The sequence below is a fragment of the Chenopodium quinoa genome, unplaced genomic scaffold (genome assembly GCF_001683475.1).
Source record: "Chenopodium quinoa cultivar QQ74 unplaced genomic scaffold, ASM168347v1, whole genome shotgun sequence".
NCBI classification, from domain to species: domain Eukaryota; kingdom Viridiplantae; phylum Streptophyta; class Magnoliopsida; order Caryophyllales; family Amaranthaceae; genus Chenopodium; species Chenopodium quinoa.
Window position 1 is genome coordinate 88,550 of NW_018745013.1, and position 26,876 is coordinate 115,425.

The 26,876-nt window shown below is 37.3% G+C and overlaps 2 protein-coding genes across 3 annotated transcripts; one reads left to right on the forward strand and one right to left on the reverse strand.

The window, feature by feature from the left end:
* Positions 1-4,664: 4,664 nt before the first annotated feature.
* On the reverse strand, positions 4,665-14,171 carry LOC110708190 (clathrin interactor EPSIN 2-like). Of its 2 annotated transcripts, XM_021886275.1 has the most exons (16): positions 13,936-14,171; positions 13,710-13,745; positions 11,812-11,880; positions 11,476-11,527; positions 11,216-11,295; positions 11,041-11,119; positions 10,185-10,268; positions 9,923-10,068; positions 8,207-8,548; positions 8,090-8,128; positions 7,834-7,929; positions 7,482-7,702; positions 6,796-6,980; positions 5,980-6,334; positions 5,566-5,898; positions 4,665-5,469 (listed from the first exon to the last, which is right to left on the reverse strand). In XM_021886275.1, exons 3-16 carry the CDS (start codon positions 11,850-11,852, stop codon positions 5,123-5,125), a joined length of 2,400 nt encoding a protein of 799 aa, XP_021741967.1. In that variant the 5' UTR covers positions 11,853-11,880; positions 13,710-13,745; positions 13,936-14,171; the 3' UTR covers positions 4,665-5,122. The 2 variants fall into 2 exon arrangements, with proteins under 2 accessions (XP_021741967.1, XP_021741966.1); XM_021886274.1 differs by having other exon boundaries at positions 5,566-6,334.
* A 3,687-nt stretch (positions 14,172-17,858) lies between these two features.
* LOC110708176 (protein FAR-RED IMPAIRED RESPONSE 1-like) lies at positions 17,859-19,193 on the forward strand. The gene is made up of 2 exons (XM_021886264.1): positions 17,859-18,463; positions 18,686-19,193. Exons 1-2 carry the CDS (start codon positions 17,859-17,861, stop codon positions 19,191-19,193), a joined length of 1,113 nt encoding a protein of 370 aa, XP_021741956.1.
* The last annotated feature ends 7,683 nt before the right edge of the window (positions 19,194-26,876 follow it).

The following is a 26,876-nucleotide window of genomic DNA, read 5'->3' on the forward strand; positions in this document are numbered from 1 at the left end:
CTTGACTGAAATATACAGTAAAAATGTAACTAATGCTTTTGATTTTTGACTGTTCTTTGTTTAAATCTTGACAGTTGCAGCAGGCAAGAAATGGCAAAAGATATTCAAGATTCAAGGATTTTTCTGGGTTCATTATTGCTGCGTTTTTTTTTGGTGTAAAATAACAACTTTTTTGATGAATATATATATATATATATACATATATATATATATATATACATATATATATATATATATATATATATATATATATATGTATATGTGATTAATGTATATTACAATTTTGGTGTATGTTTTTTTTTTAGGGAAACGATTCTGGGTTCATTGTCTGATGAATTTTGGTGTGAAAAAATTGCAATTTTTTTTTTATTTTTTGAAGGTGTAATGGGCACCGGATAACCGGTGCCAAATGTTATTAAAATCAAAATACAAAAATCGCGACACTTACTTTTAGTACCGGTTAACTGGTGCTAATTCTTAGTTTTCCCACCAGTTTTGAACCGGTGCGAAAAGTTTTTCATTTTAGCATCCCTCAAATCCGGACCGGTTCAAAACCGGTGCGAAAGGGGGGTTTTGAACCGGTGCGGATTTACATTTTTCGTCTAGTGATGCCCTTATTTCGTCTTGTGCATACCTACTATCTTACGAGATGTGTAGTAGTGCATTTGACAAGCTCTTGCGTTCATCGCAACATTATTTACTAGGGCGGTCAAGCTTGGACCTTAAGCAAGCCTTTCTCGGGAAGTAACCCGTGTTTTATTGCTTTCATTTTCTTTTCTTTTTAGTATAGATTTTCTCTCATGAAAATGTTTGTATGTCTTTTGCTAGGTACATAGCTTGATATACTTTGGTGCATCGGTTTGGATCAAGAATCAAGGAAGTTTGATTCCTCTTTTCTAGCATATGGCATATGAGGCATAGCTTTGGAGGAAATTAGCTTTGAAAGGTTGAATTGAATCATTTGCGGGTATTTACACCCACTAACATCCGGTAATATCCTTCCTTTCTCTATCTCTAACTGTTGGTGACTTGTTGGACGTATGTTGGTATTGTTGGTTTGATTTCTTTCTTTTCCCCTCCCATGGATTATTTGATTTATGTTTGAGCATGTTGTCTCATTCAAGCTTGGGGGAGGGTATTCTATCATGTTTGGTGGGATGTTGATTCATATATGCCATGCACATTTGTATATGCATTTTCATGTTCTTTTATTTTGAAAAACTCCAAAAAGATTTTTGTTTCTATCAAGGCAAATTTGCAATGTCTTCTGTTTTACTCTTGCTTTGGACATAATACTTTTTGACCTTTATAGTTGAATGCTTTACTTCTTAAATAGTAACGGTGTGCACGGTTTGAGAATATGCTTGGTTGATTCTAGGATAGAGTATGCTAAGGTAGTGCATTTAGAACTTTCAGACCTTTAGCCCCTAGTCTACTTGTTTGTGGTAAGATGGTGTTGCTTCCTATAGTGAATTTGAAGCTAATAGTAAGTTTTGGCTACAACCATGTGAGATTCATTTTTCTAGCTTTCTGCCTGTTTTGCATGAGCGGCACATGGATCCTTGACTATCTCTTACTTTATCTAGAACTTGAATTTTAGCTCCCGAGATCGCGACCGAACCATTTGGGAAGGACAAAGGCATCTTTTTGGGGTGGTAATTTTTCCTTTTCTAGGATTAGATTTTATATTTTTGGTTTTGGGTTTACATTTGCCTTCTTGCTAACCATTTGAGTCTTATACCCTCTTTTCAAGCCATATTACTAGCTTTTGAGCTATTTGTTTCCATCTTTGGTATTTGTGAAGCCAGTGTTGATGAGTTTGTTTGGTGATTATAAGTGCAATAGTTTGAAGTTATGAGCTCATTTTGTGTAGCAAGTATGTATTGTGTGTAAGTTTGTGAATAAAAGCAAATGCAAGTTGAAAAAGTCGTCCATAGCCAAAAGAAGCGAGGACAAAGCAATAAAGTGAAAAACCAAAAGCAAAGCAAAAGAAAATGCTTTGGAAAAAAAAAATAAAGTAAAAAAAAATAGAAGAGAAAAAAATGAAAAGATCAAAAATATCTTGATGTAAGTGTGATCTCCCTAGTTTAGAGCATTGAGGACAATGCTCCATTTAAGCTTGGGGGGAAGCGTTCTTACGCTTTTTGTATATATGTTTGTGATTTTTGCTTTGAATAAGCTTGGGGGTGTGGTGTTTTTTTTTGTGATTACTTGATTATGGTGTTGAGGATTGACCACCCTCTGCTTCACATTTTAGGTATACCACCAAATTTCAAATTTTAGCCTACCTTTACCCTCTTCTCCCATACGTGACAACCCTTTCAAAGACCTTTTGACCTTTGTGGTTGAGTCACAAGTCGATGGAGGGAGATGGGAGTCAAGCCTATGGAGTGGTTTGCATAGTCAAGATGTCGAGTAGTCCTAAGATCTCTTCTTTTCCGGTTCCTTCGAGGAATCATTGAGATGCTCACTAGAGGTGGATTTGAAACTAGTAGGAAGAACGCGGTAAGTTTGTTTGGGATGAAGGTGAATTGTGTCTTATTAGTTTTCTATGCTTAGCATATTTTATGTTTCAATCAACCTTGGATATCTTGAAACATGCACTCCCTTATTTGCTTAGAAAGAATTGCATCCATTTGTGCTTGTACATTTGTAAAAGTCCTTTCAAGAGCATATGTTTTCTTTACTTTTCTTTTTATTTCCTTTTCATGCTTTGCCTTGTTTGTTTGGTTTGGGAGAGTTATGGGGTCAACTCTTAGGAAACCCTTACGAGAGCATCACTCGTCCCCTAGGGCAATCTAGGGGTTTAAATGGCTTGTCTTTAGTTGCTGAAATTGACCGTGATTCCTACGAAAGTGAGTTAGTCTATATTCCCATCTCTCTTTTTCTTTTGTTTGTTTGAATAAGCTCATCATTTTCCTTTGCTTGCTTTTGTTTTTCTCGGGGGCGAGCAAAAGTTTAGCTTGGGGAAATTTGATGAGTGCCATTTATGGCACTCATTTGATGAGTTTTTTTAGGTTTTTTTTACTTTCTTTTTATAGCTTTGTTTCTAAATAAATGCTTGGTTTTGTTCATTTTCTCTTTACTTTCCTTATTCTTTCTTATTTTGTGTTTTTGTCCACTTTTGTGGATTTTCTAGTGTTTTCTCCTTTATTTGTTCTCTTTACGTGGTTATAGGTATTATACGAGGTTCGGGTCTTGCTATTGGTGGCTTACCAAGTTGGAAGATGCCTTTGGAGCAAGCTTATAGCATTGGGAAAGCTCAAGAAGTAAGAAAGTGGCATGCTCCAAGTTTTAGCTCTTGCGCTCTCATGAGAACATGGTGTTGAACCCACCGTCAACTCCATTTGAATCTGCCATACTTGGTGAGTATCATGAAGATATTGCGTGCCCACACGAAGACCCATTTGCGAGCGCACGAAGCCACAAAACGTCGAAGGAACCCAAAAGAGCGCGGGCGCGTTTCCCTATTTTCGGGTTATTTAATTAGAATTCGTATTCCCGCCTCCTATAAAGACCTATTTATAACCGATTTTTGTAAGGAGTTTTAGACATTATTTTCCTCACAATTTTAGCTTAGTTGAGAGTTTCTCTCTCTAGTTTTAGGGTTAGTTTAGGAGTAGATTTAGAGAGAGAAAGTGAGAGATTTCAATGGTTATTTGACAGATTGATGATGCAAGGGTGACAATTGTATTGAAGATCTTCTCAATTATCAATGAGCATTTCTAACTCTAGCTCATCTTATTGCATTGTTTAATTTCATGTTTCTTTGATTTGGTTTTGATGATTGAATCTTGATTAGTGTAGTTGTTCTTCATATTTGTTGATCCTTGATTTCATTTACTTGCTTGTTAATTAGATGATAATTCTTGAGTAGTTGTTTTGCTAGGGTTTGGGTGAAACTTGTATGAGTGATTGTTTGTGATGGATTTGGGAATTATGTTGATTGATTGTTGAGATTAAAGTGATTAATGTAAGTTTGCATGTGTGTAGTTTGATTAGGCCTTGAGAACAGTGCTAGATTGTATTGTGATTCCTAATGACATGAACACTTAATTTAGGATTTGCAATTGTTGATTGGTTTGAATTGTGATTCTCCTAGTTTGTTATTCATAGAGGAAACCTAGCTTAACGATTAGGAGATAGCTCTTATCATTAGTTTTCACAACCAGTGATTGGCATGACCTTCCCAAGTTGCAACTATCATGATTACTTATTGATCCCCATTCCCTATTATTTCATTTGTTTGCCTCTTTGTTTTGGTAGTTAATTAGTATTGGTTACTCTATTCTTCACCCTTGACTTCGATCTAGCTTAGGCGCATATTGGAAACACTTAAACATAACCGTTCCTAATGGTTCGATCCTTGACTTACCTCTATACTTGTATATAGGTTTGTTAATTGATTATAAATTTTGGTTGGCTCTAAGGAGGATTAGTCAACGACCTAGTTTTCCCTACGTCATAGATTCAAATAGAATATTGTATATACTACCTTCATGCATGCACAAATAGTAGGAGCGATTCTCCCTCAAAAGAAAGGGTTTTCTTCAATTATAGGATGATTTTTTCCTTCGAAAAACGTTCTCTCTTTTGAGGGGGGATGTCTTTTGAATGCTCTTTCTTTTACTCACTTTACTCACCTTTGTGATTCAAAATCCCGATTCAGGCAATGTTCAATGAAATAATTCTCATTCATTAATACTTTTATTGTCTGATGGACAAACCACATCTCAATTCTATGTGATCCAAGAATATAACAAATATTGTGAAGCCTGAGGTAGGCTAACTCTCATCATACAAAAAAATAATAATAACAAAACTCAATCAAACAGAATTTTACTTCCCTCTGTATTCCAATAGTATAACAAGGGGAATCCTTGATACCATCACAGGGAATCCTTGCCAGCATCAAATGAGATCATGTATGTAGATAGGACCATAGAGTCATCATATCAATATGCTAGCTCACCAGCTATTGTTACAGGTACTGCATGATCACCAGAATACCCAATTACTTCAGAAATGCAGATATACATGGGGGAAGACCACAATCATCGATATGCACCACCATATGGTTGCTGTGGGTAGCCACCTCTTCCCATCATGGGATTATAGTTGTTCACGATCCAGGGGCTAAACCATTGGGTTGTTGCATTCCTTGCCCCATACCCATGTTCATGCCTGGTCCCATACCCATGCCACCCATTCCCATTGGTTGATTCATAGACCCGTAACTTCCCATACCCATGCCAACACCAGGTCCACCACCCATGCCAGGACCCATTGGGTTTGGCGAAGGCCTCAACCCACCCCCACCAGCACGACCCATTCCAGAACCAGATCCCATGGCCTTGCCCATGGTGACATTGGAAGTTGCTGGAGTTGCACTAGGTTTTTCCATCCTCTTTTCCTTGCGGTTAAGGGATTCAAAATCAATACCTATGTCTGACAATGGATTGATACTAGCTGCAAGAACAGGCAAATATTGCTCAGTACTTTGATAAAATACATATAGATGAAATAATAAACATAACAAATCAAGTGCACGAACAATATACTTACGTCCAGAAATGTTAAGGTTAACTAAACCTTTGCTCAATGTATCGGCCCATACAGCTGACTTAGGCTCAAACTTCTTAGCCGGTTGTTGGGGAACAAGGGCTAAAGCATTTGCAAAACTTGAGGGAGCTGGCTGTGATGATGAGGGAATGTTTGCACCAGATTGTGGAAGAAAATCACCCATGAAATTATTGTTTTGATAACTTAATGCTCCAGCTTGTGTCTGAGGTGCCAAATTTGAACTCATAGCAGTGGGAGGAGCAGAATAGGGATGTGAGTAATGGTGGTTGGGTGGCACACCCGAGTTCTGAGCAGGGACTTGGGAAAATGGTCCAGCTTGGGTCATGAAACCAGTTCCAGCTGTATTGTGAGAAGTTGGAGGAAAAGCTGCTTGTGAAACAGTTGCAGGATGCATACCTGATGAAGTGGGATAAGATCCAATAGAAGCCGATGGAGGAAGAGGTCCAGAAGGAGGTAAAATGCCAGCAAGTATATCATTATCGTGCATGGATTGTGGCTCTTGAGGCAAATACTGTTGATTTGGTGGAGTTTGTACATTAGTAACAGGAGGCGGATTAATAGTTAAGCCTGAGAAAGTGTCTGCAAACTCCGGATTAGGAGTCTCCACCTTCTGAGCTGCAGGATGAGAATGCTCTGAAGGATCCACAGCAGGCTGAAACGGCAACGGGAATGCAAAACTCTGGAATTTAGTTGGCGCCTCATCTGATGGGATGGCCTTGAAAGGTGAATCACCAAATGGATCTTCAAAAGACTGTCATCATAATAATAATGTTAAAAATTGATAAAAAAATCAATTAACTAAGATGTGAAGATCATGATATAGTTGTAATATGTCGTATAAATTTGAAGTGTATTGAAAAGGAAAAACAAAAAGAAATTAACCAAAGAGATAATATAGATTGATGGGACGGAGTGAAAAATGATAAAATGTGAAGCAAAAAGTTCTTTTTGGGACAACCCAACCCAAAACAGAAAGTATGAAGTTGAGTAGGTAAGAAAAAGATAAATTTACAAGAACCATTGTCAGAATGAAAAAGTTTATGAGATATATAAGCTATACTGTGGAAGTGATATTCAGTTACAGAGTGAACATAACCAACTAAAAGGTTTGCATATATCAAATTTCAATTGAAAACAGTGCTGCTTAGCTTCCTTTTTATAAAGCTAGATGTGTAGGTCCAGTAGGATATTAATCTATAGATAAATCTCTACCTGGTTAGGAACATTAGTCCCCAAAGCTGCAATAAATGAGGGGTTAGAAGCAGTGTTCCCAGAATCAGATTGAAAGTCTGAAATATCTGATGGAGCTGGCATGATAGCTAACGGACTGGGTGCAAATGCATCTGAAAGAGACCCAAACAAGTCCATTTCAACAGTATTCGACGTAGTTGGTGCAGCTGTTTGCAAAAATAGAAAAGAATATATCAAACTCTGCGTAATAATTATATTAAGACCAACCAAAAACAATGATTGTGGATATGAGTTGACTTTGGCTGATGAAAAAATGGGAATTTTGCGAGCACGAGAGCTCCATATACCAATTTCTACAAGTAGGATATTCGACACATACAGCACAGAGCTAATCAGAGCTAATTTATGTTTCCTTCATTAAAAACTGTTGTATAGACTTTGAAGATAGGGTAAATTGCTGTATTATATTCCATTTAATTATGGCATTTATTGTTCACATGCATTTTGTTTATGCACCACTTGAGTGATATTAGCCATATTCAGGGATGGCTAAAACTTTTAAATTTTGCATCCTATTCAGACTGAGGCAAAAAGGGAATGCATTGTTATAAGGGCAATGCCATTAGCACTAATAGATATATCAGAATATAACTGTAAGGTATTGATAACGCATCAACCACATTGTAGTTGTTAACTTTGTTACGCACCTGAAACAGAACCACGAGGGTCAAATTCATCAAAAGTATCAGCTTCCATATTATGATGAGATTGAACACCATTCTCAGGATTTACTTGACTTGGATTAACACTATTAGCAGGAGATGATGATTGAGGGGCAGTATTAGCAACTGGGGATGATGACTGAGCAACAGCATTTACGGTGGGAGGAGATGATTGATGGGTTGATGCAGCTGGTGCTTCTCCATCCCTACAAGAAGTAGATTTAAAAAAAATAAAAAATAAAAATAAAAAATAAAAGAAAAAAAAAATTTAGAAAAAAAATTGGCAACTACAAAATAATTATGTACATGTTGCACCAAAATTTGTGGCCTAGAATACCTGTCACTGTAAGTAGGACTTCTAGTGACACCCACAGCTTCTTCATAGCTAGGAGGAGCACCAATATTTTGTTCAGAAAACCTGCACTCAATTGGCCTGCAGAACAAACCAACGCACCCACAACACGTGGGTAAAAAGGCACCAAAAGGATCAAATTATGGAAAAATTATAACACTGATTTCATAGCATTAGAAGTTGAAAAACAAAATTCAATTCAATACAGATTCACAATAGAACTGAAAAGGCAACTATATACCTTCCATCGTTATGATCTTCTGCTTTGCCAGTACTTCCTCTGCAGGGAAAGAATTTACTTAGCAATTTCAACAGGATGCTTCATATTGCTATCACATAACTATACAAAAAAACATACCGAGCTGAATGGCGGTCCTCATCATCGTAAACACGATCTCCATCTCTATCAGAACTCCTACCCCTTGAGCCATACTGGTAGTCATCATCACTTCGAGCTCTTCCTCTGGAGTCGTCATCCCCATACCTATCTCTCCCATAATTTTCTTCAAAGTCTCTCCCATAATGATCTGCCTCTCTACTATAGGAATCCCCATACCGCCCATACCTTTCATCATCTCTAGAGCCCCATTCTCTCTCCCTTCCATAACCATTGCGTTCATCCTGGCCTTCATACCGATCATCGCCATATCCTCCTGAACCAGGTCGATACATTCCACCCACTGCAGATGTGCTGCGAAACCTGTCGAACGAGTCACACAAACATACTGAATTGCCCAAAAACGGCTAAGCTACAAATTCACCACATTTTAGAGCAAACAAAACTTCCACCGAATTGTGGGCAACCATACATGCACAAGAACTTAATTGAACATAACAATGCATGACTGCATGTCATTTTAACCACACATGAGACCTGGATGGCTGGATCTACTGATATGGGAAACAGAGAATGATATAATATACTAAATACTTATTATACGCCAACCAATCCATATCTCAGTATATGAAAATTCACAGTGAACATTTTACATTCACTAAATACCTAAAGACAGCCTGATAAATAAAACAACGAAATGTTAATTGGATATGGATGAAGAGAAATGTTGTAGTTAAGTTGAGAGTGGTGGGTACTTCAGATTTGTACAGTTTAAAGTGCCTGGCAACTATTTCCATCGAAACAAATCCAAGCCTCCAAGGGAGTCAAAACAATACAAGAATCTGAAGAATACAGGGGAGTTGGAGGGGAAGGGTTTCACACAAACACCATGAGATAGCACAAACACAATAAAACAATCTCAACAACAACAACTAAACCTGATAATAGTTAGCAGAGAAGTTTTTCCTTTTATCCACAAATCCCTATCAAAATATCTAAAAAAATACCGGATGACTATATGCTTAGATAAAAGCAAGTGTTAATAGTAGGTCATTTATGTATCCAACAGATAAACTATGTTCTCAGCCCAAATCATAATTACCAGCCTAACATTGTCATAAGGAAATTGAGACTTAATTAACCTGTCTAACAGATAAATTATGTTCTCAGCCCATATCATAATTACCAGCCTCAGATTGTCATAAGGAAATTGAGACTTAATTTACATGTCTGAATCAGGTGCTTATTTCTAGTTTTCTACTATAGAAAAACTAGCAAAGAAAACTTGGAAGCCACAAGAACATGTCTTCCAAGGTAAATTTAACATAGAGATTTTTCCGCATTCAGATATAGTTACTGTATGGCACAGAAGCATTATCTGTACACTTAGGTAAAATTATACAGCAGAACAAAATTTCTCAACATTTTCTACAGCAGGATTCCAACATTGCGAGGTTTGATCAATCCAAGATTTTGAAAGAATTTCCAACCTCTATATTTATATCGAAGCATAGAAAACTATGCTAAATAGAGCAAAATTTCATTTGCAAAAAAATCCTAGACAAAAAAACATTCAAAGGGTAGCACCAAGCAGCAAGAAAATCAAGCATCAAAGGCCATACAAAATGTGAAATTTACCAAAGATGTATTAGGAGCAGAGTAGACCATGAAGCTCTATATCCTCAAGTACAAATTGCTACTTGACAAAATTAGATGACAATTGAAAATATAACTTACTTATCCCTATTAGAAGCAGCCTTTTGCCGAACTTCTATTATCCTTTCTTTGTCATTTACTAATTGCACAAGGCTCTGAGATTTCCTTCGCACGTTGTTTCCTTGATCCCTCCCACTGGAGTCAATATATTGAAAGTCGGACAATGTCTACAGAGAAATGGTTTAGAGAATCACACACAAGTGAAGTTGGGCCACTAGTAGTAACAAAAATGGAACGATCAATAAATGGATATCAAAAGTAAGACTGAAGATTGAATGTTTACTGATATTTGGTAAGAATGATTTTTTATTTCATCTATAACACGCTCAGACCCATGTGCCACCAAGTACTCCAAAACTGTCAAAGCCTGAAAGCATAAATGCCATACATATCAACAACATTTAGATCAAGCAACACCAATTGAAAGATTAGAATTGTCTTTAATCTTTCATAGTCATCATTTTAATCTTCAGCAAGAACCAGTATCTAAAAGCAAAACTAAAAAAATTGACTAGGACAATCACACCCCTGTTCATTAAGAAAGAAACTGGCATACTAAGCTATTGCACTCTCATCTCCATTACCCACTTTCCCTTGTATATTACAATCAGCTATTTTTATGAACTAAATTACACACACAACTCTAACCCCCCACCCCCACCACATCCCTCTACCTCTGTGCTAAGAATTTAAGTTGATAAAGGTAAACCATTGTTTCAAACCCCTTGATTTCGACCCTTACATGTCATCCTCTTCTCTTTAAATGAGATCATCCAAACTCTGGTAACAAACTACAAAAATAATAGTTGCAGAGAACGTGAATCATAACTCATAATACTAACTTCAAGTACTCCATTGCCTGAACAATCAACAGTAACACACAGTCCAATGTACCCTCTTATTTTACTTGCCAATGCACAACTTGGATAGATAATACTAGAGTTTCAATTATCTATAAGTAAAATAATTAGTTAATATTTTCGTTATATACATTGAGAAGAATCTAAAAAGATACCACACGTCTATGTTTTTACTCACATATAAATCATTAACGATGGTCAAAGTGCAAAGAGTAAAAAGTGTAACAACTAAAAACAACAAGGAGCACATATCAAGAAAGTTTGTTTAAATTCCCCCACCTTATAAACATGCCGCCAGTTCTTGCCAGTATCATTCAACCTCCTCCATAGCACTGTCATGATCATTTGGTATTCATGACTGCATAAGTGTGAAAAATTGACCAAATGAGCATTTTTCAAACTACAACATTGAAAAGAAAATAGAGGGATTTAATTGGCAGTCAATGTGACTTACTAATTTTTTGTAGCCAGTGCAATGTCTGCAAGAAGTGACCCATGAGGACCCCAGGGCTCATTGCTAGTAGCATCAAGAACCTGTAGAAAAACTTCCAGAGAACCAAAGACCCAAATTAGCAACATTAGTATCTATTAGAAATCCATAAAAATGGACAGGACTGAGATTTCTCAAGCAAGATGAAACATACTGCACAACAGTCTGACATTGATTACCATGTATTAATGATAAAATCTCAATCAAAATTCGAGAGGGTTTACCTTCTGCTCTATTGAAGGAACTTTCAGAACTTTCTTGTTGACCTCTCTTTTTCTGCCAAGGCAAACAAAAGTATCTGATTATTTAGCATGTCCAACCGGAACTTTATAATAACAATTCACCATATCAGCATATTCCCTAAATGTTGGCATGAAGAACACAGCAAAGACTAAAAAACAATGTTCCACACACCAACTAGCAATTGGTAATGCACACATTTAGGATGTCTGGTATGTAGGGATACTATTAAAGTACGAGACTAAGAGGTCAGTAATTTCTCTTCAAGGAGCATTAATAAAAAAAAATATGGCAAGGTAACCAGGTTCGAAACAACTTACAAGTCCCGAATGGTTTGGTCGAATGCCTTCTTCATTGACATGCTCCAAATCTCTCCCCTTCAACAGGCACTGCACAGAAAATTTTTCAAAAATACCGTTTGATCAAAACTGATCACGCAAACTGACAACTGTGAAAAGGAAAGATAAAGTAATAACACAATTGTGTAAAAAATTAATTAAAAAATAATACTTCCTTCATTTTAAAATAATTGCAACACAGCCTTGAGGTACACACTCTAAGGTCGAGATTATACTATGTAAACGACCAAATTAATTCTTTTTTAATCCTTTTTTTTAATTATTTTTTACATATTGTATCTAACCTTTTTTCTAATCCTAGTGTTAATATAATTTTGAAAAAAAAACGTTCATTTACCATCACTATCGCCACCTAAAATTGTGTGCCCAAAGGTTGTGTTGCAAGTAAAAGAAATCGGAGGAAATATTAGAGATAGCAGATAGCTAATGAAGAAAATGGTGAGCTAAAAATTACATCTACATCTAAAGAAGGAAAATTTGCAAATTACCACCCACAAAGTATACCTATTTTGATATAACCACCCAAAAAAAAAAAAAATTGTAAAATACCACCCACTAATTTAAAAAAAACGCTCAGATTGCCACCCATTTAGAATTTCCGGTGGAATTTCGGTTTGTGGACCCCACTCAACGGCTAATAACAGCTATTTTTTGGTTTTTAACTCATTGCTTCCCCGATTTTTTCCCATTAAACACTTCTCCATAGTAAAACACCATCTTCTTCAAATTTTCCCAAAATTTCACAAAAAAACGCTTCCCCTAATTGCAGAAGCATCCACAAGAACTGTAATTGGGGAAAAAATGGGGGATTAGTTAATTAGGGTTCTTGTTGCCCTTGAATTGGGGAAAATTGGGGGAATTAGTTGTGTTATTTCAACAATTAGGGTACCTGTTATTATTGAATTGGGAAAGTGGTGGCGATTTGTGGCTCAATTGCGGGCCAAAGTTGGAACAATGGTGGCGATTTGGTGCGGTGGTGGCGATTTGGTGCGATTGGTGGCAATTTGGTGCGATTTGGTGTGTGTGGGTTAACATGGGCAGTTTTGCACGGATTTGGTGGCGATTTTGTGGCGCTTGGTGGCTCAATTGCAGGCTGTAGGTGGAACGGTGGTGGCGATTTGGTGCGGTGGTGGCGATTTGGAACGAAGGAGGCAGTGGCGGAACTAACGGGGGGCTGGCGAACGGAAGGGATGGTTTTTCAGGGGGTTGGGGGGAGGGGAGGGGTGGTTTTCGGTGTTGCTGGAAAAGGAGATAGGTGATTTGCTAGAAAAGGTGGAGCAATGGTGGTGGTGGTGGTTGGGAAGAAGAAAGAAAGAAGGTAGGAAGAAGAAGAGTGAAAAATCGGGGAGAGAGAGTGAGAAATCCGTAAAATAGAAGAAAAAAAAGGAAAAAAATAAAAAAGTGGGGCCCACCGACGGAAATTCCACCGGAAATTCTAAATGGGTGGCAATCTGAGCGTTTTTTTAAATTAGTGGGTGGTATTTTACAATTTTTTTTGTTTTGGGTGGTTATATCAAAATAGGTATACTTTGTGGGTGGTAATTTGCAAATTTTCCTCTAAAAAATCTATAGTTTCATAGAGGAAACCGTGAACAAACAATCACAATTCAACACATCACAATAGAGCTCGACTTTAACGACTGGCTTCATAACAAAGGAAAGAAAAAAGTTCAACACATCATCTTTCGAGATGAAATTCGAAATTCTAGCACATAGTGGCTTACAAACAGTCAAAATAACAGCATTAATATTAAAAAAAATGATAATGTTCATCAAAAACCCAATTCATAAATGACAAGAAAAATCAAATGCAACATAGATATTACTGATCAAACAAAAATTAGGAAAAGAGAGTATACCGAAGCAGCAGATCAAGACCCAGCTGAATCCCAGCGCTGTATTAATAAGACCAAGTCAAATTCAAATTTTTCAACAACAATAATCAAGATTCAAGAAATGGGGATCTACAAAAAATCAAATAAATGAAGAAAATTCAAACTTTTGAAATACATGGATCCCAAAAAAAAATGCTAAAAAATTCAAAAAAAATTAAAATGAAAGCAAGGAATAGATGAAATGAAGAACCTGAAAGTTTGGTCAGATCTGACTGCTTAAGGTAGGAGAGAGAAAAGGGGGGTTGAAAGAGTAATTGAATTGAATGTTGTAAAAATGAAAATAAGAAAAACAAATTTTCGGAAGAAAAAGAAGAACAAAGAAACTCTGCCTATTTTCTTCTATACGAGTTGAGTTGGGGATGAGAGAGAAAATGAACAGAGGAAGACAGCGCACCTTCAACGCACACTTTTTGGGAATTGATTATTCTTTCGGCTAACTTTTTACTATTAGGAATTTAGGAGTAGCATCTTAATGGTTAAAATGTAAAGGGAAATTCTTAGAGGTGTCAAATTAGATATCCGTATGAAATTTGAGTTGATTCATGATGGGTCGGGATATTTAGGTCGGGTACTGATGGGTCATTTTAACTAACAAATCAAATCAAATTGGTTTGAGCTTATTCAGATTCGGGTTAAAATTAAGAGTTCAAGCATGGTCGGATACAAATCGAATTTGGGTCAAGTCAAATTCGGGTCAAGTCATATCGAGTTAAAATGAACTCGGATCCGGATTTGATCGGGTTTTTGGGTCCAAATGGATTTATTTGACTTTGGATCGGGTCATTTCGAATTCAATTAGTTCTCGGTTCAAATCAATTCAGTTTCGGTTAAAATTTGAATCTTGTTACTTCGTTTATTAGCTCATTCTCATTAAAATTACTTTAGTTCAATTTCGAGTCGACTAATTAGAATTCGGGTCAATCTCAGTTTAAGTCGTTTTAGCTATATTAGAATACATGTCATGTCATTTTTGTTATTAGAGATTTTCATTCATAAATAGGTTGTTGGGTTTCATTTAATTAAGTTTCGTATTGGCTTAGCTTATTAGAATTGTTATAAGATTGACAACTCAAGTTATTACAGAAAATGACTATTTATCGCCTTGATCGGGTGATTATCACATCATTGTAAAATGTTTTTTTTCTTACCGTTTTGCGTTTATCGTCGTCTTTACGGCTATTTATCATCGTCAATTCATTGGCAAATTTATTATTAGAAGTATTAAGATTGTTTATTATATATTAGCATCTAAATTTCGATTAAGAATACAATATATTTTCAAATTTTAATAATAATTGATTATTTGTTATTGACTTATTGTTAATGAAGTTATACCCCCCAATTCGTAATAATCGCAACAGATTTCTTTTACGTTGGTTTCATAATAATATTAACACCTTAATTAGTAAGGGCACATAACAAAGGGTCAATAATGAATAAATGTTACTTGAGTTTGATGTATAACTAAAATAAGTTTGAATAAAGCTGAATAAAGGATATCCGAATTTAAATTAATTACCACTAAAATAACCTATAATAAGGTCTAATAAGTTAAAGTATGTTTAGATAAGGGTTTGTTCAATTCACCTTATTTTCTCATATTTTAAGACTATAAGTTCAAATAATATCATGTAATTTTAGATAAATTTATACAAATTCAGATTAGTTCAAATAAATTCAATTAGTTCAAATAAATTTAAATAAGTTTGAAAATTTTCAAATACATTCAGAAAAGTTAAGATAATTTTTTAAATATTCAGATTAGTTCAGATAATTTATGTTATAAATTTCAAATTTTATACATTTTAGGAACTTTTTATATATTTTTTTTTTATTAGGAACTATATTTTATAGTATAATGATAATTTAGGATTGTTTGACGTTAGAGTATTAAAATCATGGACTAATATATCAATCATTGTACCAACCCTATAATGTTGACTCCATTCAAACACTCTTATTGCTTTGCCGCACCACTCTTTACTTTTGTAGTATCTCAATCTTTCCTATAAATTAAAGGTTTTTTCATACCATTTTATTACCAATTACCATTCCATTCTTTGTTTCCCTTCTTTGTTCTCTCTATAATTCACAACTTGGATCATGAATTATTATTGGTCTACCCTATTACCAATTACCTTAGTCATGTCGAGTTATGGTCATGGAAAATTTAAGTTAGCTTAGGTTAATAATAGGTCGAGTTTAATTAAATCATGAGTATTTTCGGGTTGATTTTAATTGGGTCATGGGAAGTTTCAAATCGGCTAATTAAAGTTCGGGAAAAGAGGTCTTTTTCAGGTCTATATGGTTTCAAGTCGATTTCGTTTTAGGCTAGATTGAATTCGGATTTTATATTATCGGATTTTATTGGTTTCGGATTAAATATGAGTCGATTCCAAGTTGGGTTTGGATCATAAATTATCGGGTGGAGTCGGTTTCGAGATACATCGGGTCGACTCTAGATCGAATTCGGATAAGAAAAACCCGGGTCCAACTAGTTCGAAAACAGTTCGGTTTCAGGTAAACCTTTCGGGTCGGGTAAGTTTTTGACACCCCTAGGAAATTCTACACAGGGTAAAGCTAAACCAAGCAAATGGCTGGGGTTTGTTTTGCCAGCACAAGTTGTAGCGGGGTCCACTTTTGTATCTGGGCGTATAACCATACTCATGCGTATATGATGTGGTAAAGAAATATGTATTGGCGCGCTTCCCCATGCCATTATAATTAATTTCCCGTTCCAATTTCCATTCCCCTTACTTTCCCTTTCCATTTCCCTTTCCCTTTCCCTGTCCAACTAAAGTTTCATCTCCATTTTTCTTGTAGTTTGTCGTGAGTTGACTAGCGGCGCGGTAGGGGGTTGTGAATCCGGTGGGTTGTGGTCGGATTCCATTAGATTTGGTCTGGTACCGTCAATTGGCGGCATTAGTGAAAATATAGCGGCGAATTTGGTGAGTAAAACTTCAGTTGTTGTGTAAATTTAACATTCAATCACTGAATTAGCTAAATTTCAGTAATTGTATAATTGAATTCCAAGAATTTGAACAATTCACTTGCTAATTGTATACTGATTTATTGATTGTCGTCAATGATTTTGACATAATTTGGTCTATTTTGTTGGGATTTTGGATATTGATTTATATTTATTATTTTAGGATTGAGGAATGTGTTGTTCATGATTGACTATGATAATTCTGCAAGCAAAATTAGTAAGCATTATAAATTTAATATGACAATATTAAAGATATAAATGACAAGAATTCTATAAACAAAATGTCTTAACCGTGGCACTTTAAGAATGTAATATGCATTGTCATGCTTTATTTGAGCTTATTTCTTAGAATAAGATTAAGTTATTGCTATGGCAGCGTGTGATATATAAGAATGAGTTGTTATTGGAACAATGCTTTTGGTGGTTGTGCCTAATAAGTAAATAAAGAAAGAATGAGCATGTTGCTACTTGTTGTTGTTTTATGTTTGAGCATAAGCATGTTAGCTTTTACATTGGCTTGTCAAAATTGGCCAAAAATTTATGTTTGAGCATGAGCATGTTACATAAAACAATTATGCCCATTTCTTGATGCTTCTTTACCTGATCACCTTAGTTTACCTGATCACCTTAGTTAACAGGTAGTTTACCTTGATCCTGGATAGTATGCTTAATTAAGTGAGCAGATGAAGGTGATTACACTTGATAAAGGCCTAGTTTTTTTTTTATTAAGGCTTAATTATTTCAAACACTGTTGTTATATATATAACATTGTAATGAGAAATGTGAAATTAATTTTTTGGCAGCAAATATGGAATATGTGCAGGAGGAGGAGAAAGTAGTTGCACAAGATGTTCCTTTATCAATTGATGATGATGATGAAGAAATGTTGCAGCTTATAAACTATGATGGAGAAGGGGTTGGTGACAGCGGTGACTCAAGGTCTATAGATGAAGCTAGAGGGGAGGTGGATAGAAAGGGGAATGGTGGAGGTAATCTGGTGGATTTGAGGTCTTTGAATGTCGACCCTCCTGAAATAGGGATGATATATGATTTGTTGCAAGAAATAGATGTTTATTTCAATGCTTATGGGAAGTAGCAAGGCTTTAAGGTGGTACGTGACCAAAATGCCTACGACTTTAAAGATAAGTAAGATAAAACGGGCAGTCACATGCGCTGGTAATTCTAACACTCGAAGGAAGGTTGCTGGGAAAAGAATTGCTAGGGAGTTGGAAGGGGAACCTATTGCCACTAAAAAGTCTAAAAAATGTGGTTGCGGGGCAATGGTGTATGGTAGCTTGACTTGTAATGGGAAATGGGAGCTTAAGAAAGTGTGCTTAGAGCATAGCCATACTCATTCCCCATCAAAGTCAATGATCGTGACTGAGTATAGATTAGAAGAGTTGGAGAAGGTGTCGTATATTAGGCGTACACTCCACTTTGGTAATGTTGTTGGGTTTCCTAACGCGAAACTCCATAGGTGGTTGGCTAGTGAGCGGAATGGATATGAAAATCTTGCTTTCACCACAGTGGATTTGAATAACTTGGCCGCGAAGGAGAAGAAATTGAAATTTAAGGATGGAGTCGCAAATGTGATGATGAATTATTTTAAAATGATGCAGACAATAAGAACTTTTACCATGTACATTGGTTGGATGGTAATGGCATTCTTCAGGATGTGTTGTGGGTTGATGCACGTAGTAGAGCTACGTATGAGGATTTCGGTGACGTTGTTTGTTTGACACCACTTTCCTTATGAATAAGTATGACTTTCCCTTTGCAAATATTGTTGGTGTTAACCATCGCGGGCAAACCATATTACTTGGTTGCGCCTTAATCTCCCACGAGGACACTGAAATCTTTAAGTGCGTTCTTCCTTAATTTATTTTATTGTTTTTATTGTTAGATAATTCAATACTATGTGGTGATGATGATAACTTATTTATTTATGCAGGCGGGTGTTTTTGACATGGCTTGATGCTGTTGGTGGCTCCCCTCCTATGGCTATACTGACCGACCAAGATTCGACAATGCGCAAAGCATTGGAAGTTGTGATGCCACAAACCAGACACGGATGGTGTTTGTGGCACATTACAGAAAAATTTAGTGTCAAGTTAGGGAAGTGTAAGGGGTACCTAGATTTTAAGGAGGAACTGAGGTGGAAGGAATTTATTCATCAGCATAAATTAGTTAGTAACATGTGGCTTGCTTGTTTGTATGACGAAAGGGAAATGTGGATTCCAGCTGCAATGAAGCATTTGTTCTGGGCTAGAATGAAGACTAAACAAAGGTTAGAAAGCATTCATAATTTTTTTTATGAGCTATTTTACAAGAACATTGGACTTTGTGATTTTACCGAGAAGTATGTGGCTGCTATTGAGCAGCAAATGCAGTCAAAGAGGCTGGCAGATGGTAAGTCTACTGTGTACTTACGTGATCTAGTGACTGATTTCAAGTTTTAGGAAACGTTCCGAAATGTGTATACTGATGCAAAGTTTATGGAGGTGCAAAGGGAATGCAAGAGGCTTATGTACTGCACTAGTAGTAGCATGAATGAGATATCTCCAAGCTATTTTGAACATCTAATAAAAGACAGAGTTTATGTGTGGAATGATTTTGAGAAGAAGAAGAAGTCGATCAACAAGTGGCGGGCTTACCGCGTTTTATACTACAGTGAAGATCAGCAAGTACAATGTGAGTGCAAGTTGTTTGAATGCTCTGAGATTCTTTGCAGACATTGCCTAAATGCTCTAGAAATGCAGCAATTGGTTGATGTGCCTAGTAGGTACATATTGGATAGATGGGGCAAAGACATTTACCGGAAGCACACGAGGGTTAAAGTTGTCTTCCATGATCCAATAAAAACTCAAGAAGTTGTTCGATATGACAAATTGATGTTGGCATTTGAGCCTTTGTCATGTCTTGCTAGTGACATGGACGAAACTATGCATATTGTTATTGAGGGGTTGAAAGAGTTGGAGATGAAGGTCAAGGAAAAAACCACACCAGCCCTTCCGATAAGTAATGTTGGGAAGACTGGGAATAGGATTACTCCTCCGAGTGTGAACAAGAAGAAATGTGTTGGTCCATCGAGACAAACTCCATCTTCAGTTGCTAGAAGTGTAGTTTATGAAGCTGTTGGAGTGGAAAGTGATGAATGCAATCCACCTCTTATTGAACCAAACCCTGTGAGCATCAAAGATCCTCCTAGAAAGAGGGGTCCAGGTTGTGTGCAGTCCAGTCGGTTCATGATAACAGTTGAGGAAGATAGAAGAAGGAAGAGCGGAGGAAAAAATATGCAGCTAAAAAGGCTCGAGAGGAGCATGCGAGAAAGAAGGCTGCAACGAAAGAAAACACTAATGAAGGTGTTCAATCTCCGCAGTCTCCATATACCTTTACAAACTCCATTAAGGTATTATTGTGTTTAGTACCTTGTGATTATAAACACTAAAGTAGGTAGCGTAATTAACATAATATGTTAATCCATGCTGGTTAGTGACACGGTTGGCAACGATATTATGGTAAATCTCGGTTACTACTAGCATTTTACACCACCAATCTTTCCAGTTTTGTTTCATTCTTGTGTTTCTTATTCATTTCTCGACGATTTATAAGTTTTCTACCATCTAATAATTATTAGAAATGAATCTTCGACATAATCATAGGCAACTATAGTTTTCATTAATTGTTTACGTTGTTTTTTTATATAAATTTGGTATTGTAATAAAATTTAAACTAAGATTAGTTTTAATTTTGTCACATTTTACTGTCAAATTACTATTTTAGGATATGCCTTCCCCGTCCTTCGTCCCGCCAAATCAGTTTGTCGGTGTTGATGTTGACATGGAAGGATATGAAGATGATGTTAATGCAACTTCAATTTTGCCCCCCATCTTTGAAGATGATTTCATAAGAAGACATGGTCTTGAATAGAGTTGATTACATGTATTAAATTATTTAATACATTGATTATCTGGTTAATGTTGTAGGTTTTTGGTTCATTTTGAAGGCTTAATCGTTAACATAATGTGTTAACTAATACGATGTTCATCTAGATTAATTTTGGCTGATTATAGTTCTCATTTTGTTTAGAATTATATTATATTGTATATATGATATTTCATTGAATTGTCAAACCCATTTTGTTTTTTTGTCACATTGAATAAGTGTAATGTCATTCACACCAATTTTTTTTGGTTTTCCCTTTCAAATCAAACCCATTCATTGGTTTAAAAAAAAAAATCAAACCCATTCATATTGTCAAACCATTTTCTTCTGCTGTCAACATGACTGATATTGTCATTCACTTTTATATTCATGTTGTACATTTGTCATGTATTGTAGTTTCAGGGATTGTAAACATGTGATGTTGCACTTTCAGGGCTTGAAGATGTTATATTTTGGACTATATATGTTTGGACAATATATATTTGATTCTTTGATTTGAAGTAACAATACACTTACTGTAAGAGTACAACAGTAAATTGTCACTTCAGTCCAATTCTTGTCATTTGTTATCCGGTATCGTAATCCAAATTTGAATTCATTTGACCTTGCAAATTTAGCTATAAAGATTAGATATTTTCATCACCAAATAAAAAAAAATATGTCACACCGTTACTTTTCAAACAATCCTAAGTATCCTGCTAGTTGCCATGGTATGGAATCTCCAATGGAGATCTTGTACTTTGGACCAAATACTTTAAATACCACTGAAATGGACTTTAACAGCTACAAGTACGGGTTCACAAAGGTAAATGAAGAAGGGGTCATCCTGTTTAAGGCTGTGGACGATGCCGATGTGAGAGCGCTGCTTAGGAAACCGGATGTACCGTGGCCCATGTAAATGTCGCGATTGCAAATGATTTCAGAAGCAGGTACCATAACACCTGCTCATCTTCCAAATTATAATGTCATATGTGGAGTTGTTCATCCCTTTGAAGTAAAAAGTATTTTCGATAGTTTCAACTATGCTGCTTTGAACACGATCTCTAAAATTGTTCCTCCATCCCTAACTATATAGCGGATCCTTTGCCCTTTTTAAATGTCGATTTTCCTATTTATCATCTCTTTTCAAACCCTGTTTTAGTTAAAATTGGGTGTGTAACTGATGCCCTAGCAGTTTTCCACATTCATGGTAATATGAGTAGTCTTCAATTTGGTGTCATGCAAGATCACCAAACAAATATTTGCCTGATTCTCGTTATTATGTTATTCGAATTACCCCCAAATACAATAATAACTCACCTATTTTACCATATGGAACTCCAATTGTAATATGGAATGTTAGAGATGTTGCACAACCGTTATTTGTCAGTAATATGGTGTCATTACATGTTAACATAAGCCTGGTGTTTTAATTTTAGTTGAGACTCGTAGTCACTACAACAAATGGATACACATTCATAAGAAAATACTATGCTCTAAACTGGTTGAACATGGGCACCATGGCGTGGGCTTTAGTGGTGGTGTCATTACTATTTGGGATACGAAATCGATTGACTGTAAAACCATGTTCGTGGGAATGCAAGGCGACATAGTTCTTAGAGCGGGAACAATTGAGGTATTTCGTATAACTTTAATATATCTATTCTCAATGTAAAACCATGGAAATAATATGTCATTAATTTGAATTTGTAACTAATTTCAATTTTTGTAATCACAGGCCCCTGACACAAACGAGGTCATAGCTGGATCATCTGCTGGGCTTATTTAGCACGTGTAGACTTCAAAGGCTTTTATTCATTTCATTTCATGTATTTTTAATTTTAGGCCTCCACTTTATGTATGTTTTGATTTTGTGGGCCTATTGGTTTATGTATGTCTTGATTTTGTGGTTTCGTGGGCTCTTGGTTTACATGATGTGGCATCTTGAGTGGCCTATAGGTAATGTTTTATGCCGTCAATGTTATGCGCTTGTACTATGTAATGGGCCGATTAGATTGTTACCATTAATTATTATTTCGATTGATTATATATGCTCAACCATTGCAACTTTTCAAACCATCGTAACTTTTCAAATCATGATTTTTGATCAATATATATATGTGTACATATAAACTTCCGTACACTGATCAATTCACATAATGACGAACAATAGTCAAGATGATATGAATAACTCGAAAAGAAGAAAATCTGACATTAATAAAACTTCTAAAAAACAAGGGAAATATGCCAACTGAATAAAACGAGGATCCAAAGGATACATGCCCAACGGGGAGGGTATGTTTAATAACAATGTTTATCATTTGAATTACTTCCAATTTGAATTATTTCTAATCTGAATTTATTTAATATTGCCATGGAAATAATAGGGTTGCTTCACCCAAAAAAAAAAAGGAGCCTAGACGAAGGAGAATGTTCGTACATGAACAAGTTTGTTTGCCACTTTATAAAAAGGCTTCAAAAACAATGGAAATGGACCGCATGGGATGGATCTCCAAAGCCTAAGGGGTTGTATTTTCAGTTATGTGACCGACATGAAATTTTACCCGAGGATATGAAACAACTGCCGCATCACATTTTATTGCAAGAATCAATTATGCAAAATATCTGGATAAAATTATGCGAAAAAGATCTAGCGCAGTACATGGCTTTGTGTAGAGAATGGGGAAGAATCATACCACATTGGAGGCATACAATCGCTAAAGATCGATGGTATCATCATGGGAGAACAATTGGAAAGGGAATAACGATTCCTAATCCGAGTTATGATGATTCAACAACCGATGACGCATCATCCGAAGATGAATGATCAATTATATTACGTATTTTAAATTCTCAACTTCATTTTAAATTGTAATGATAATAATTCTTTATGTAAATATTTCAAATAATGATTTCTTCATCTAATTATGTGAATAGTTAACTATGTACAGTTGTTATTTTATTCGTAAAGATAATCGATTATTTAGATAACTGTTGATTTGGGTAAAAATACCCATGCTACGTGGCCCAATTAGAAGGGGACATGTGTCACCCCAAGACAGGTCTAATAAGGGCCACTCACCAGCTGACACGTGGCACCCCCAATCAGCAAAGGAAAAAGGCGTCCTTCAGGGCCTAATTCCCAAGAAAGCCGTAAAATGGTGTAGCCCACCAAATCTAGGTCAAGATGACCTAAGAGAGGGCACATTTCCCAATGACCCTATAAATAGGGAGATTTCCCCCATTTCAGGGGCACATTCATTCATTGCAAACACTAAATTCTCTCACATTAGAGAAAACACCCGATCTCGGAATCCAAGAAGATTTCACTTTACCTTTTCCGCACCTTTTTACATTGTTCGACTGGTCCTAACTTGATCATCGGAGGCGGAGCTCCTTCCACCTGCAGTCTCCTTTATCTTGCAAGTACAGGCGCCCAGAATCCAAACTTAGTGACATAACTCTCCCGAGGGACACAGAAAACCCCAAAACATTTGGCGCCGTCTGTGGGGAGAGTACCTCTAAGATGGTTTCACAAGAACCTGTACCGACTGCCATTCAAAAACAGCCAACGGCTGAACCAGAGGTCCAAACGGACCATGATTCTAATAATGATTTTGACGTCGAGACATATATGGCCCCTGATGGGTCACCTAGAACAAAGGCGCGTCCGTCCCAAATATCTAAGGGAACGGGGCAATGACAAATCAGGCCCAAGCAAGTCATCCGGCCAAGCGTCTAGTCAGCTCCAGGAGGCAGGATAGACTGATCCAGTCACCCGAGATGAGCTCATGAAATTCATGGCAAGTTTCAAGGGTGAAATCAAGGACTTGATCACCAAAAACACGGTTGGTCCCAGTAAAGGCCAGTCGGTAAGAAAGTCTTCTCGTCACGAGAAGGCAAAGTTAGTCAAAGGTCGGGAGGCCACTCGGTATCCAAAAACAAAGGAGCAGCCTCGGCCTTTGATTGATCTTTCTAAGTTTCGTTTCTCCGAGATGGGAACAAGGAAGGCCATCCGGTATGTTCAGCCGGATGGTAGCAAGAACACCTTCTCTAATGCTCGACTCTTTATTGAGCAAAAGAATTATCAACACTTGTTTGAATCGGCGTCAATGACGAGTTACCCAGACAGCTTCAGGAATACCTCGATGAGGTATTCTCATTCTGTACAAGGGAGCCAGTTAGGCGGGCCATCCATCCATATTGTCCCTCATGTTATTGGTCAGGCTTAGTAATCGACCCAACCGCCGTACATGCTGCCTGCTCAACCTTATATGCAACCTGCCCTTTTTGGAGGTCAGGCGGCATACAATGTCTAGCCTTTGGACTGGCGGCTCTGGCTGCTAAAACTTGGGGACCAACCTTTCGCGTTCTCTAAGGAAATAACCGAGGCGGCTCAGCTGGCCAAGGTTAAACATGTTTTGGTGGGCACTTATGATAGTACCACCCATCCTGAAGATCACCTTCTGGCATACATCCACCTCATGTATCTACAGGGGTTGGATGATGCCGCTTGGTGCCGATGCTTCCCAGCTACATTGAAGGGAATCGCCCAACAATGGTTCGGCAACTTGCCAGCCGACTGCCTCAACAGCTTCAAGACGCTTGCGTTCTTGTTTGCTTCCAACTTATTTCTGAATATCCCTGCTAAAAAGACAGGTCTAGACTTGTCCGCAGTACAGTAGGGAGATAGAGAGGGCCTATAATCATACGTCAGGCAGTTTAATCTGGTGAGAATCCAGATTTAAGGGCTGTCTGATGATATAGCTTACACAGACTTTTTTAAAGGTCTGAATGGCGGGTCAACTTTTAAGTTTGATCTTGTTAGAAAGAGAGTCTTTACTCTCCAGGAAGCACTGATGGAGGCGAAAGCCTATATACAGGCGACTGAGCTCTGTTCCACCAACAAACAATCAGACTCCAAGAAGCCTGTTAAACAAAAATAGAGGCGGTCAGCTCCGCCGACTTAGAAATTAGAAGAGAGCAAGAAGAGAAAAGAAGTCTGGGCGATTAAGGATTCTAATCAATCGTCTCAGAAGAAAAAGAAAGAGTTTAAACCGTACATCCCAAAGTACGAGTTTAACAAATACTGCTACTCCATCCTCATGGAGATAACAGACTGGGTGACTATAGAGAAGCCCACTACAATGAAAGGTTCTGCCCAAAATCGGAACAAAAACAAGTACTGCCACTTCCATGAGGATATTGGCAATGACACCAACGACTACTATAGCCTCAAGCAGCTGTTGGACCGTCTGGCAGATAAGGGAGTGCTGAAATCGTACATCCTAAAGTCCGGACCTCGGGCAGTCGTCCAAAAAGACTGTCTAGCCTACTAGTAGATCGGACATTGACAAGGAGCCGATCTTCACCATAGCAGGCGGTTTTGCTGGAGGGGGCCCGATCATCCGGGGCACCAAGGACCATCTGAGAAAGATGGATGTAAATTCTATCGATAAGGGGCAGACATCTACCAACACCTTCCCTAAAGTCATCATCACTGTAAAGGATCGAGGCAATGTCCTCCAGCCGCATGATGACCCAATGGTTATTGAATGCAAGGTCGCCAACCAATTAGTTGGCCGGATCCTTATTGATACGGGTAGCTCGTTTGACATCATCAGCTACAAGTGCCTGACTAAGCTAAAGTACAAGCCCTGCAGCATGCACAAAGTTACTCACCCCTTGGTTGGTTTTGGGGGTGGAGTTGTGCACCCAGTCGGTAGGATTGACCTATCCATCCGGTTGGGAGAGAACTGAAAAGGACGCCACATGGTCGTCAAGTTCTCAGTCGTTGAGGAGCTGACGCCTATAATCATATTTTGGGTCGTCCGACCCTAAACGAATCCAAGGCAGTCATTATCCCATCCCTGATGCTGCTAAAATATGAAAGGGATGATGGTTCTGTTGGCTCCCTAAACAGGGATCAAAAGACGGCTAGAGAATACTACCTCTCAGACGTCAAGCCTACAGTGGCCGTAGCCGGCCAAGGGGAGGAGCCAATATACCTTGACGATGTCAAGGAAGCTGAGCCTGCTCCACCAGCAGTCGGCAAAAAGAGAAAGGCCGACTAGCTGGTGGCCGTGAAGAAGGAAAAGCAATAGCAATCACTGACCGGTGAACGGTCATATGAACTCCGTCCCCAGCCGGTTGGTGAACATATTGATATTGATGTGGACGACACACGTCCGGAGGGTACTGTTAAGATGGGGACGGTT